Genomic DNA, 13,853 nt, shown 5'->3' with positions numbered 1-13,853 from the left:
TTGCCCAGGCTGGTCATGCACTCCTGGGCTTAAGAGACCCTCTGGTGTCAGCCTCCTGAGTAGCTGGGATTACAAGGACATACCACCACACCCAGCTACTGTGAGGATTAAATGTTATACAGGTAAATTGCCTGGAACAGTGTTTGTCACATAGCAGGCATTAAATAGGTGTTACATTATTGTTATAACTGTTTGTTGGTGATAACTCAGAACTCCATAAATATTTAGGTCACTAACCATATTTTCTTCCCTTTTTCTTTTGAGACAGTTTCGCTCTGTCGTAAAGACTGGAGTGAAGTGGCACTATCTCGGCTCCCTGCAACCTCTGCCTCCTGGGTTCAAGCAATTCTTGTGCCTCAGCCTCCAGAGTAGCTGGGACTACAGATGTGTGCCACCATGCCCAGGCAATTTTTTTTTTTTTTTTTTTAGACAGAGACTTGCACTGTTGCTCAGGCTGGAGTGCAGTGGCACGATCTCAGCTCACTGCAACCTCCGTCTCTTGGGTTCAAGCGATTCTCCTGCCTCAGCCTCCCCGAGTAGCTGGGACTACAGGTGCACGCCACCAGGCCTGGCTAATTTTTTATTTTTATTTTTTAGTAGAGACAGGGTTTCACCATGTTGGCCAGGCTGGTCTTGAACTCCTGACCTTGTGATCCGCCTGTCTCGGACTCCCAAAGTGCTAGGATTACAGACGTAAGCCACCACGTCTGGCCCATTAACCATATTTTTTGTTTTTGTTTTTTGTTTTTTTTCTGAGATGGAGTCTCGCTCTGTCGCCCAGGCTGGAGTGAACTGGACGATCTTGGCTCACTGCAAGCTCTGCCTCCTGGGTTCACACCATTCTCCTGCCTCAGCCTCCCGAGTAGCTGGACTACAGGCACCCGTCATCACACCCGGCTAATTTTTTGTATTTTTAGTAGAGACGGGGTTTCACATTGTTAGCCAGGATGGTCTCCATCTCCTGACCTCGTGATCTGCCTGCCTCAGCCTCCCAAAGTGCTGGGATTACAGGCATGAGCCACCGTGCCCGGCCCATTAACCATATTTTCTAACCTAACAGTACTAATGGATGGCAAACTAGATAAATTATGCTATGTTCACTAAATCCAGGGATGATTCGGGCCCAAATGGCTATTGCATGGAAACAGAGAGAAAGGGGTAGTCAGGTACACTCTCAAGGAAGCAGCAGCAAGATTTAGAAAATGAAAGGATACAAAATGCCTAACAAAACAGATGTTTGATCCTTTTAGCTGATAAAAAGAGACAGTAAGGAATCCAAGATGATGCCAGCTTTTCCTGTATGTGGTTTTTAACTTAATAAGGAATAAACTACATGAAGAATCCAACATTAGATATGGGGGAAAAAGAGGATTGAGGCTGCATATATAATTATCTCTACTCTTCACTTCATAAAAATTCACAAGTGAATAGTGAGCCAAAGGGTCTCTTCCCCTAAGATATAAAAAAGCAGAAAGAACACCAACTCATTAAAGATGCTATGGTTTTAGATAGAAAAATAGTATCAGAAACACTTTCTTTTTCTTTTTTTTCAGAGTCTCACTCTGTTACCCAGGCTGGAGTGCAGTGGTGTGATCTTGGCTCACCACAACCTCCGCCTCCCAGGTTCAAGCGATTTTCCTGCCTCAGCCTCCCGAGTAGCTGGGAATACAGGCGTACGCCACCACGCATGGCTAATTTTTGTATTTTTAGTAGATACAGGGTTTCACCATGTTGGCCAGGCTGGTCTTGAACTCCTGATCTCGTGATCCTCCCACCTCAGCCTCCCAAAGTGTTGGGATTACAGGCGTGAGCCACCGCGTCCAGCTTCAGAAACACTTTCAAAAGGGACCACTGTATCTCAAAAACGAAAAACATAAACTCGGATGGCTTAGGTGCTATATTTAATGGGCATAAAATGAATTTAAGCTATCTTTTAGATAAAAGCTTGTACAAAGTCTATCAAGTATATTCCTGAAATAAAAGGATCACATCTAGATTTTACCCAGAACAAAGTCAAACTCAGCCCACAAGCAGCACTTGACAACACTAAATTCTTTCAAATTTCTAGTACAGTTCACTGATAGTATAACATAGTACATAAGTATTGCTTAAGCTAAAATATGATCAAGGAGGCTGGGAGGCTTTTTCTAGAAGTGCTGAAAACCAGAAATAGCAAATTTCCAGGCACTGGCATGATAATGGATAGATGCTCTCTTCCTGCTTCTATCAGCATTTGCTACATTAACTTAACACAGGCAATACGTCATGCTTGACTTGGGGGAGGAGTAGCAGGGAGGAGAAAAGGGGAGAAAGAGAGGGAGGAAAGGAAGGGAATGAGAACGAAAGACCAGTTGCTGCCCTAACAATACTACTGCGGGGGTGAAGCCAGATCAAATGTTTTTTTTCATACTGTTCCAAAGTTATTTACGGTAAAAACCTCCAGCGTGACCCTTTTATTATGGGCACAAACAAAGCCTTGTTCTTTCTTAACAACTAGTCCCTTGATTTCCCACATTTTATGTTGAACAATGAGGTTGGGAGTACAGGATAAAGCAGATGACATCAACCTCCCTCAAGTCGGAGACTTGTTTGGGAGCCCAAGTTCGGGTCTGTGGCCAGCTGGCTGATTTCACAGAGGGCTCTACTGTCCAGGCTGCCAGGCTGTATATGCGTATGGGGGCAATGGCTTAGGATCAAACTACCAGTCAGCAATTCACACAAGAAACAGCATAGAAGTCACTGCATCCCTACTAGGTTACCTTTACATATTTGTTCCACTTTCCTAGAAACCAGACTTAGTCTTCAGAAGTCAGCATAAAGATATGGTATAGGAATTCCAAACTGGAAGCAGCCCCCTTCTCTAGATCAGTTCAAAACAGAGAAGGCTATAGACAACTGTTTACTGAATAAGAGAGATTTAAATGAAGTAATGTATCCTTTAACTTTTATGGAGAAGGAAGCACAAGGTCAAGTTATAATTAAAAGCTAGGAACTTTGTATGTAGTACAAAAAGAAATTCGATTTATCTTATTAAATGTTAATGTACCAATTAGCCTTCTGTACTGAACCATCTATTTATTGACCTGTTTCTAACCCAGTGGACAACAGTCACATTAAATTCACACTGAAAGGGCCATATTTTTCCCTACAGAAAAAGTCTGGCATAAGTAAGGGTTCATGGATTGTTATTGATATAAAGGATGTTTCATTTTGGTGACAGAGCAACATGCATCCTATTCCTTTTTTTTTTTTTTTTTTTGAGACGGAGTCTCACTCTATCGCCCAGGCTGGAAGTGCAGTGGCATGATCTCAGCTCACTGCAACCTCCGCCTCCCGGGTACAAGCGATTCTCCTGCCTCAGCCTCCTGAGTAGCTGGGACTACAGGCGCACACCACCATGCCTGGCTAATTTTTGTATTTTTAGTAGAGACAGAGTTTTACCCTGTTGGCCAGGATGGTCTCATTCTCCTGACCTCGTGATCCACCCACCTCGGCTTCCCAAAGTGCTGGAATTACAGGTGTGAGCCACCGCACCCAGCCGAAGCATCCTACTGTTTCTCCTTGTCAGCACAGTACAGACCTCAGTACAAATACCAGTAATAAAAAAGCTGAAATACAGTAATTCCAAACAAAATAATCTGAAAACTATAGCATATATACCATCTTTTCCTTCCTTCCTCCCTCCCCTGCCTCTTCTCCCCTCTGCCTCTCTCTCTTTCTCCTCCGCAACCCCCACCCCACCACCGCCCTTCTCTACTCCCTCTTCCCTCTCCTCTCTCTCATCATGCCTGGCCTGTAGTATCTTTTTATACAGCTTTTGGTGAGGGAAAAAAGAAGTTATAAGCCAATAGTTTCTCAACTGCTGAGTTACTTCTTCATAATTTTTAGGCTTGAGTTGTGGTAGGCCTATGACTCAAGGCTGAACTCTTTAAGGGATCTGTTTGGCTTTCTTATCTATAAACTAGTTGGGAAGGACTGAAATCATAACTGGGTATAAGATCCAAATTTTCAGCCAGGTGCAGGGGTTCACGCCTATAATCTCAGCGCTTTGGGAGGTAGAGGTGGGAAGATCACTTGAGGCCAGAAGTTTGAGGTTGCAGCGAACTATGATCGTGCCATTGCACTCCAGCCAGAGCAAAATAATAATAAAAATATTACTCAAATTTTTGAATCCCTACAACAGGCTTTTATTATGGACCTGAAGTAATGGGGGAAACTTCTACATTCACTGTAAATGATGAGTTGATACTTCCTGCTTCAATTATGTGCAGCAAAGTCTTTATACCTGACACTAGTTAGCCTGATTTAGCCTCACTTTGTGAAATGAGTAGGAAAATATGGAATAGACTCAGTTTGGAAATCTTAACACAAAATGCATCTCAACATAGGCCTCAAGTAGAAATCTTTGCAGGAGAGGACCACCCATCATTTCAATCCATTTCTCTCTCTCTGTTCAGAAACGCCTCCCCTGACCACTCAAACACCCTTTAACCCATCAGTCACCCCCTGCTCCCTAGTGCCTGAACTTTCATTATAGTGCTCATCAGTACCTGAAATTCTATTTTTTTAACTTGTTTTTTGTCTTTGTTCCCCAAGAGAGCTCAAGGACCTTGCCCCCTGTTTATCCCCATATTCTCAGCCAGGTCTGACATATACTAAATATTAAATAAATATTTGTTGAATGAATGAAAGAATCACAAACTATTCATAATTCCTCTCATTAAAAATACTCCATATCTAGTTATTTCAATGATATATAGCATGAGGGGCTCTGAGGAGCAATTCAATTTTCATTCAATATAGAAGAAAGAATCTATGGAGCGCCATAATGGGCCCTGCACAATAAAAACCTCAACCATCTCAATCAGTCCTAACAAGTTTATGAGCTCTACGATTCCCGTATTACAGAAGCAGGACAAGAGAAGAAGGGCTAAGTAATCCCTGCAAGACCCACATACCCTTTAAGTGGTGGAGCTGCTGGGATCTGAACCAAATCTATCTTACTTCAGATCTAGTCTCTACTATACCACAAGGCTTCTCAAGAAGACTAAGATGTTTAACTCAGTTATACAACAATGTGTATGTTAAACTAAAGACACAAAGATGAGTAAGACATTAAACAGTTCACAAGGTAAACACTACACTATGTGAAAAGTGCCATGTAAAACAGGATGTAATGGTATATATACTACAGTATCTTTTCACACAGCTTTTGGTGAGGGGAAAAAAAAGTTATAAGCCAATGCGGCACATAGGGGACACAGAAAGTCAAAGACTGATCCAGGTTAAGAGAACATTATATTCAAAGAACTGTAAGGTGTTCAGTATAGCTAGAGTCAGAGTGGGAGGAAGGAAATAAAGAGAATTTCAGAGGGAAAGATGAGAGATGAGGCAAGGACAGTGCTTGTTCATCTGTTCACTAATTCCTTAGGATGAAGTCCTACTATGTGCCAGGCCTTATATTAGACAAGCATTGCAATGATGAATGAAACCTAGTCTCTGTTTAAGCAGCTTATAGTTTATCCCAGGACATGGGCAAATACACAACTGTAACACAGAGTGGTATATGATAACATAGGTGCATTCACTGGATACTAAGATTTTCCTAGATAGAAAGAAGGTGAATCAGACAGATTAACCAAGGCACTACATTCACAGAGACGCTTATAAGAAAGACTGCCTCAAGCCGGGCACAGTGGCTCACGCCTGTAATCAGAGCACTTTGGAAGACAGGCGGATCACCTGAGGTCAGGAGTTTGACACCAGTCTGGCCAACATTGTCAAACCCCGTCTCTACTAAAAATACTAAAATTAGCCAGGAGTAGTGGTATGCACCTGTAATGCCAGCTACTTGGGAGGCTGAGGCAGGAGAATTGCTTGAACCTGGGAGGCAGAGGTTGCAATGAGCCAAGATCATACCATTGCACTCCGGCCTGGGCAAAAAGAGTGCAACTCCATCTCAAAATTTTAAAAGACTGCCTCATTCAGCACAACCACCAAATGCTAAGCTCAGCTGGCCAGGTTCTGCACCAGTCTCCAGTTCTTATCCTACCTCAAATTAAACCACAGCTGCCTAAACCAAGGGTGGAAAAGTGACCAAAGACAAAACAATCCATTGGCTGACCTGAGACCTAGAATGTGGCCTAGCATATGAAAAGGAGCTCTGGCACTCAGGAGTTGCACTTCAGGAGCTAAAATGATGCATAGAGAGAATCCCTGAAGCAGTCATCAAAATATAAGAAAAAATGGCAGCCAGACGCAGTGGCTCACGCCTGTAATCCCAGCACTTTGGGAGGCTGAGGTGGGAGGATCACGAATTCAGGAGATTGAGACCATCCTGGCTAACATGGTGAAACCCCGTCTCTACTAAAAATACAAAAAATTAGCCGGGCGTGGTGGCGGGTGCCTATAGTCCCAGCTACTTGGAGGCTCAGGCAGGAGAATGACGTGAACCTGGGAGGCAGAGCTTGCAGTGATCGCGCCACTGCACTCCAGCCTGGGTGACAGAGCGAGACTCTGTCTCAAAAAGAAAAAGAAAAAGTGGAACTAAGTGAACGGACACTATGAAAAAGACTGAAAGCTGCTATGGGCTGAATCTGCTCACAAATGTGTTCTGTGGCTTGCATGGTATATTACATTTTCAAAAATGACACCTAGTTTGTGGTCTCCAAATACCAGTCCCCACAAAAAGGAACCAGAATTCCTCAGAGAAACAGTTGTTCTGAGGTCAGGGGATAGACATATACAAAATAAGCCTAGAATACTTTGTCGTGCCAGAAAACAAGGATGCTCTCAAAACCTAACAGGATTACGTCGAAAAAATACAGGAGACAACATGAAGGAACCAAAGGGACAAATTGGGCATAAAGAACGGAAACAACTGCCTAAAACACAATGAATGACTCTAAAAGTTGAAACAAACAATTAAAAAGAGTTCAGTAAAATACTTAAAAAAAAAACCAAAAACTCTTGGACAACACTGAAAATGACAAGGGCAACAATCTCTTACTGTAACAATTATCAATTAGAATAAATTCTGCATTTATCTTACCAACATGAATGATAAATTTTAGGGTAATCAGATGATATTAATTCCTTAAGAATAATTTCAGCTAATAAATATGGAAGGAGTAACAGAATTAGAAAATCATCATTTCACAACCTTAATGAAATAATAAATGCACACAGCAGTCACCAGCAGATTCCCAAGTGAAAGGTTAGTGGGAAACTTTACAATGAAGGCTTCAGGCTATTACCATAGAGAAAAATGCCTCCCCTACACAAAGATGTCCACATCCTAATCCCTAGAACCCATGAATGTGTTATCTTACATGGCAAAAGGGATTGTGCAGATGTGATTAAATCAGATTAAGGGTCTTGAGGTGGAGAAGATTATCACAAGGGTCCTTCTAAGAGAACAAGGGAGGCAGGTGAATAAGAGAATGAGATGAGATGATTATAGCAGGGGAGGGAGGGAGGAAGAGAGGAAGAAGGGGTGGTGAGGAACAAAGAAGAGGATGGAAAAGGGAAAGAGAGGGAGAAAGTTAAAGATATTATGCTACTGACTTTATTTTCTATTTTTTTTTTTTTTTGAGACAGAGTATGGCTCTGTCACCCAGGCTGGAGTGCTGTGGCACGATCTCGGCTCACTACAATCCCTGCCTCCCAGGTTCAAGCGATTCTCCTGCCTCAGTCTCCTGAGTAGCTGGGATTACAGGTGTGCACCACCATGATCAGCCAATTTTTGTATGTTTGGTGAAGACAGGGTTTCACCACGTTGGCCAGGCTGGTCTCAAACTCCTACCCTTCAGTGACTCGCCTGCCTTGGCCTCCCAAAGTGTTGGGATTATAGGCGAGAACCACTGTGCCCAGCCTGGTTTTAAAGATGGAGCAAGGAGATATGAACCAAAGAATACAAGCGGCCTCTAGAAGCTAGAAAGGGCAAGAAAACTGATCCCCACCCCACTGTGAAAGTCTTCAGAAGAAACACGGCTCTGCCAAAACCTTGATTTTAGGACTTCTGACCTTCAGAGTGATTAAGACAAATCCCTGATGTTTTAGGCCATAAATCTGTGGTAATTTGTTACAGCACCAGGACACTAAGACACACCTTAAATCCACTTATCAATCGTAGCAGCTGCAATCAGGGGCACAAAAAGTACTGTGTGTTCCTGCAGTGACATTCTTGACAAAAAGATAAACCTGAATCTGGTTACATCTTTTTTTTTTTTTTTTTTTTAAACACTAAGTTCTGGGGTGCAGAACGTGCAGGTTTGTTACATAGGTATACATGTGCCATGGTGGTTTGCTGTACCTCTGGTTACATCTTTACAGCTGATTCCTTTTACAAAAAGTACGGGGAAGGACTGGTTAAAAGACACCTCCAGGAAGCAAACAGACAACTCCAAAATGCTGTACATTCTTTTAAGAGCAATTGACTCCAACAATTCAATTGCAAGCATAAGAAAGGAGATGAGAGGAAGAGGAGATTGCTCTAGATTAGACACTTGGAAGAGACAAATTAACTTTCAAAAGATATTTTTGAGACAAGTGGGATCATACTATATGGACTGGGTATTAAAGATATTAAGGAATCATTGTTCTTGGTTTTTTTTTTTTTTTTTTGAGACACAGTCTCACTCTGTAGCCCAGGTAGGAGTGCAGTGGCACAATCTTAGCTCACTGCAACCTCCGCCTCCCAGGTTCAAGCGATTCTCCTGCCTCAGCCTCGAGCAGCTGGGATTACAGATGTGTGCCATCACGCCCAGCTAATTTTTTATTTTTAGTAGCGATGGGGTTTCACTGTGTTGGTCAGGCTGGTCTCGAACTCCTGACCTCGTGATTCGACCGCCTCGGCTCCCCAAAGTGCTGGGATCACAGGCATGAGCCACCATGCCTGGCCATCATTGTTCATTTTGTGAGGTGTGATTAGCCACATAAACACTGTGGTTTATATTTTTAAAGAGATGCATGCTGAAGTAGGCAGGACGGAAATACATGACATCTGGGATTTACTGTAATATAATTTAGCATGAAATGATATGATGGAAGCAGTTAACATGACATGTGTGGAAAGATCCTGATAATTGCTGAATCTAAGTAAAGGGTAGAAAGGTGAACTCACTATACTATTCTCTATAACACTGAAAACAAATCAATGCCGAAACCAATCTGAATTGGCTGGTGAATTTTTTTTTATTTTTAGGGGGCCAAACCATTTTACTGAGGGAAATGGAGTGGCAAAGCAGTGGTGAGAACAAAGATCCATGGCCCTCAGGTGAGCCAGGAGCACCCAGGCTCTACAGCGCTGAAACCTGGTTGGTGAAATTTAAAAGTCAGGAGCTTTCACATCAAAATCTGGTGTTCCCATTTCATATGAAAAATCAGATGTGGGCTGGGTGCAATGGCTCATGCCTGTAATCCTAGCACTTTGGAAGGCTGCGGTGGGTGGATTACTTGAACCCAGGAGTTCGAGACCAGCCTGGGTAACATGGTGAAACTCCATTTCTGCAAAAAAATTATGAAAACTAGCTGGGCACGGTGGCATGTGCCTGTAATCCCAGTTACTCAGGAGGCTGAGGTAGGAGGATCACCTGGGCCCTGGCGAGGTCGAGGCTGCAGTGAGCCTGTGATGGTGCCACTGCTCTCCAGTCTGGGAGGCGGAATGAGAAAGGAGGTGAAGGGAGGGGAGGGGAGTGAAGGGGAGCGGAGGGGAGGAGAGCGGAGGGGAGGGGAGGAGAGCGGAGGGGAGGGGAGGAGAGCGGAGGGGAGGGGAGGGGAGCGGAGGGGAGGGGAGGGGAGCGGAGGGGAAGGGAGGGGAGGGGAGGGGAGGGGAGGGGAGTGAAGGGGAGCGGAGGGGAGGGGAGGAGAGCGGAGGGGAGGGGAGGGGAGCGGAGGGGAAGGGAGGGGAGCGGAGGGGAGGGGAGGGGAGCGGAGGGGAAGGGAGGGGAGGGGAGGGGAGGAGAAGGGAGGAGAAGAAAGAAGAAAAGAGAAGAGAACAGAAGAGAAGCGAAGTGAAGCGAATCACATGTGGGCCGAAGAACCACATGTGGCAAAAGGGCCCACATGTTTGCACGGCAAGTCTCATCAAGAACTGAGTATTGGTCACCCCTAATTAATAACAGTTTCCACTACGTCCAATTATTCTCCCATTTATCATCACTGTTGTTTTTTTTAAATGCCTGGTCCAATTTATTCAATTATATTACCTATTTGGCATTTGGGTTTAGGACCCTTGTAGTTCCATTAAGCTGGTTAGTAGCAAAAGAACAGAGCAGACACAGGAGAGCAACTGAGTGATGGTAAAATGCTAGGGTGTATGCACAAAGTCCTCCTGGGTTTTGTTTTGAGATGGAGTCTTGTTCTGTTGCCCAGGCTGGAGTGCAGTGGCACAGTCTCAGCTCATTGCAGCCACTGCCTCCCAGGTTCCAGTGATTATCCTGCCTCAGCCTCCCAGGTAGCTGGGATTACAGGCACATGCCACCATGCCCAGCTAATTTTTGTATTTTTAGTAGAGACTGGGTTTTACCATGTTGGCCAGGCTGGTCTTGAACTCCTGACCTCAGGTGATCCACCTGCCTCGGCCTCCCAAAGTGTTAGGGTTACAGGCATGAGCCACCAAGCCCGGCCTAAAGTCCTGCTGTTGAGGTCCCTTCAGCAGCCCTAGATTCAATGTAATTCCCATAAGGCCATGCTAAACTACATTTCCTGTTATTTATAGAGTACTTACTAGAAGCAAGGTAATATGCCTGGCATTCTTGAAAAGATGAACCTGAAAATAGTTCCCACCCTGAGGATACTAACAGTCTAATAAGTAGGTCAAGGCATAAACAAAAGCAGTTCAGAAAAATAGGTGAGTTCAGGGTACTGTTCAGGGTGGCTCCATGTAGAATGCAAAGTGGGAAGTGACCACACCTATAGCTCAGAAACAGATCATGAAGAGCACAACAAAGCATGCTGAGAAATTTAAACTATCAATAAGCAATACTGAGTCACTGAAGGACTTTAAAATATAAGAACAAATCAGACAGCAACAGTGGAGATGAGAGCAAGGTCTCTTTCATTGCTGAAATTCCCTGAGTCCACGAACATCCTCTGAAGAGTTGGAAGCATGATCTCCCACCCCGGAAACACTAGATCTAAGCTTCTAAAATCATGCCACCACTATTTTCCTGTGTAGAGAGAGGTTTGGTACCCAAAGAGAATAATAAAAGGATGGGTCACAGATTAATTGCCCTGAAAATAGTTTATCTCTCCCAAATAAAGTAGAAATAAATTACACGTATTACCACACTACTGGGTTCCACTACTTTAACATAAGTTATGGTCTTATTATATCTGAAACTCTATTAAAAAGTAAAAACGAGGCCGCCGGGTGCGGTGGCTCAAGGCTGTAATCCCAGCACTTTTGGAGGCCGAGGCGGGCGGATCACGATCGTGGTCAAGAGATCGAGACCATCCTGGCCAACATGGTGAACCGTCATCTCTACTCAAAACACAAAAATTAGCTGGGTGTGGTGGCGGGTGCCTGTAGTCCCAGCTACTCGGAAAGCTGAGGCAGGAGAATCACTTGAACCCGGGAGGTAGAGGCTGCAGTGAGCTGAGATCCTGCCACTGCACTCCAGCCTGGACAACAGAGCGAGACTCCGTCTCAAAAAAAAAAAAGTAAAAATCTTTCTCCTATTTAGTATAAGAAAAGCAAGCCTCATTGTGTTACAAAGAAATAAAAAAAGACACTTTGCTTATTGTGAATGAATAAAATTACCTAAAATACAACCAAATACTGACAGATATCAAATTATATTAATGTCTCAAAGACCAGGCCAGGCTACTCTTAGCTACAGAATGGGACTAAACTAGTATTATGGTAGTAGTTGTCACCATCCAAGGGCATAGTTGGTATTTACATAAAAGTAGCCAAGTCCAGATTCTGGCATACCAAAGAAAAAGGACTAGAGACTGAGACCATTTTGTAACCAATAATAGACTTTAATCAATTACAGAAATTACAAATTTAAAACAAGGAAGGAATAAGGTTGCAGCGCTTTTCCCTCAACATACTTAACTACCAAACTAAGTAAGAATCTATTCCAACGCAAGGACAGAAAACCTAACACCGCATGTTCTCAATCATAGGTGGGAACTGAACAACGAGAACTCTTGGACACAGGACGGGGAACATCACACACCGGGACCTGTGGTGGGGTGGGGGGATGGGGGAGGGATAACATTAGGAGAAATACCTAATGTAAATGACGAGTTAATGGGTGCAGCACACCAACATGGCACATGTATACATATGTAACAAACCTGCACGTTGTGCACATGTACCCTAGAACTTAAAGTATAATAATACTTTTTAAAAAAAGAATCTATTCTATCTGTGACACTAGTTTATTCTACCTTTGAGTCTCAGTTTCCTCATTTGTAAAATGGGGCTAACAGTACCTATCTACTTCATAGGATAGTGCATGAACCAAATGGTAATATATGCAAAGTAGCACAGTAACCGACACAGCAGATGCTCAATAACATTCTATTAATCACAGTTAGCTTTGTCTCCATTACTTTCCTGCAGGTATCGCGGTATCTTATGACGCCAATTCCCATAAATATTCAACATCCCAACACTTATCTGGAGAACCAAGTTACGGTTCAAGGTATCTGAGACCAAAACTGGTATAGGACGTTGACAACAACCGCTCCAGCTCAGGTGTCACCACATCCGCCAAAGCCTCGCAGCCCTTCTTGGGGTTCCCAGGCGTTGGTGCCCAGCCCCGCCCCGCGAAAGGCAACCAGCGGGGTGAGGGGGCGGGCTCCACCACACGTCCTTTGCGCTCCCGAGAGGCGAGAACAACTCACGGGCCTCCGCCCGCCCGACTCCCCCGAACCCGGGCCTCCCCTCCCCTAAGCCTGTCGTCTTCCCTCCCGGCCCCACGTCGCCCAGTGCCGCACCTTGAGGTGGCTGCGCAGGCCGCCAGCGCCCCCAGACTGGTCGGAGATCTCGTACGCGCCAGTCACTAGCAGGTCCTTGTGGATCTCCTCACGGAGGCACTTGCGAGAGTTAATGGGCAGATGGAAGGAGATGGCGAGGACCAAGCTGGGGCAGAGCAGGAACAAAAGCAGCAACGCCAACGGACAAGGGCCACGCCGGGCTGGTGGGCCAGACAAACCAGACATGGTGCTGGAGACTCGTTCACTACCCAAGGCCTCTACCGCGCCGGAACCGGGAGGACCCACGTGACTCACCTCTGACCTACTGATACCGTCCGCGCCATTTTGGAGTCTGGCAAATAGAGAAAGAATCTATAGCGAATCTTTTGAAAAGGGAAGAAAGGATAGGTACCATGTCAAAACCGCAAGTTTAAGTGGTTAAAGAAGATTTAATAGAATACTGTTGCAAAAGTTTTATTTTCGTTGAACTTAGTGACTACTGAGTCGGCCATGGCAAGTATGGGCAGCCCTGGAAGTAATTCTCCTTTAACTTCCGAAAGATGTACCCACGAATTTAAAGGCGAGTGACACCATAGCAACCAAGCCCCAATAGGAAACAGCCACAAGGCCCTTTGCTGGGCCCGCCCACCGGCCGCCTGGGCGCGCGGGCTGGGAATAAGGCCGAGTCTCCGAGGCTGAGGCGGGTTGCAGGCACTCTCGGCGCCTTTGACACCTGGATGACACCTGGGGCGTTGAGACACTAGAGAGGAAAATTTCGAGGAAAGATTTCAACTTGGCTATTAGCGAGTGTGGACCAGTACCTTAGAGAAGAAGTTGTAGAGGTTACCTGATGAATGTGTGCCGGGCAGACATCCAGTTCATGTCCCAGAGCAGGGTATTTGGGCTGGAGTAACTGGCTA

At 44.7% G+C, this 13,853-nt stretch overlaps 1 protein-coding gene across 1 annotated transcript in view; it reads right to left on the bottom strand.

The window, feature by feature from the left end:
• The window catches only part of TMED10 (transmembrane p24 trafficking protein 10), a 45,542-nt gene extending 32,296 nt beyond the window's left edge, over positions 1 to 13,246 (bottom strand). The window contains exon 1 of the mRNA XM_033187390.1: positions 12,955 to 13,246. Within this exon, the coding sequence (XP_033043281.1) occupies positions 12,955 to 13,179 (225 nt within the window). The 5' untranslated portion in view covers positions 13,180 to 13,246. The remainder of the gene's footprint in view (positions 1 to 12,954) is intronic.
• Positions 13,247 to 13,853: the final 607 nt, after the last annotated feature.

Source organism: Trachypithecus francoisi, unplaced genomic scaffold (assembly GCF_009764315.1).
Source record: "Trachypithecus francoisi isolate TF-2019V2 unplaced genomic scaffold, Tfra_2.0 Lachesis_group3, whole genome shotgun sequence".
Classification (NCBI taxonomy): Eukaryota; Metazoa; Chordata; class Mammalia; order Primates; family Cercopithecidae; genus Trachypithecus; species Trachypithecus francoisi.
Note: the sequence above shows the minus strand (reverse complement) of the source record. Positions and strands in the feature narration are given on the sequence as shown.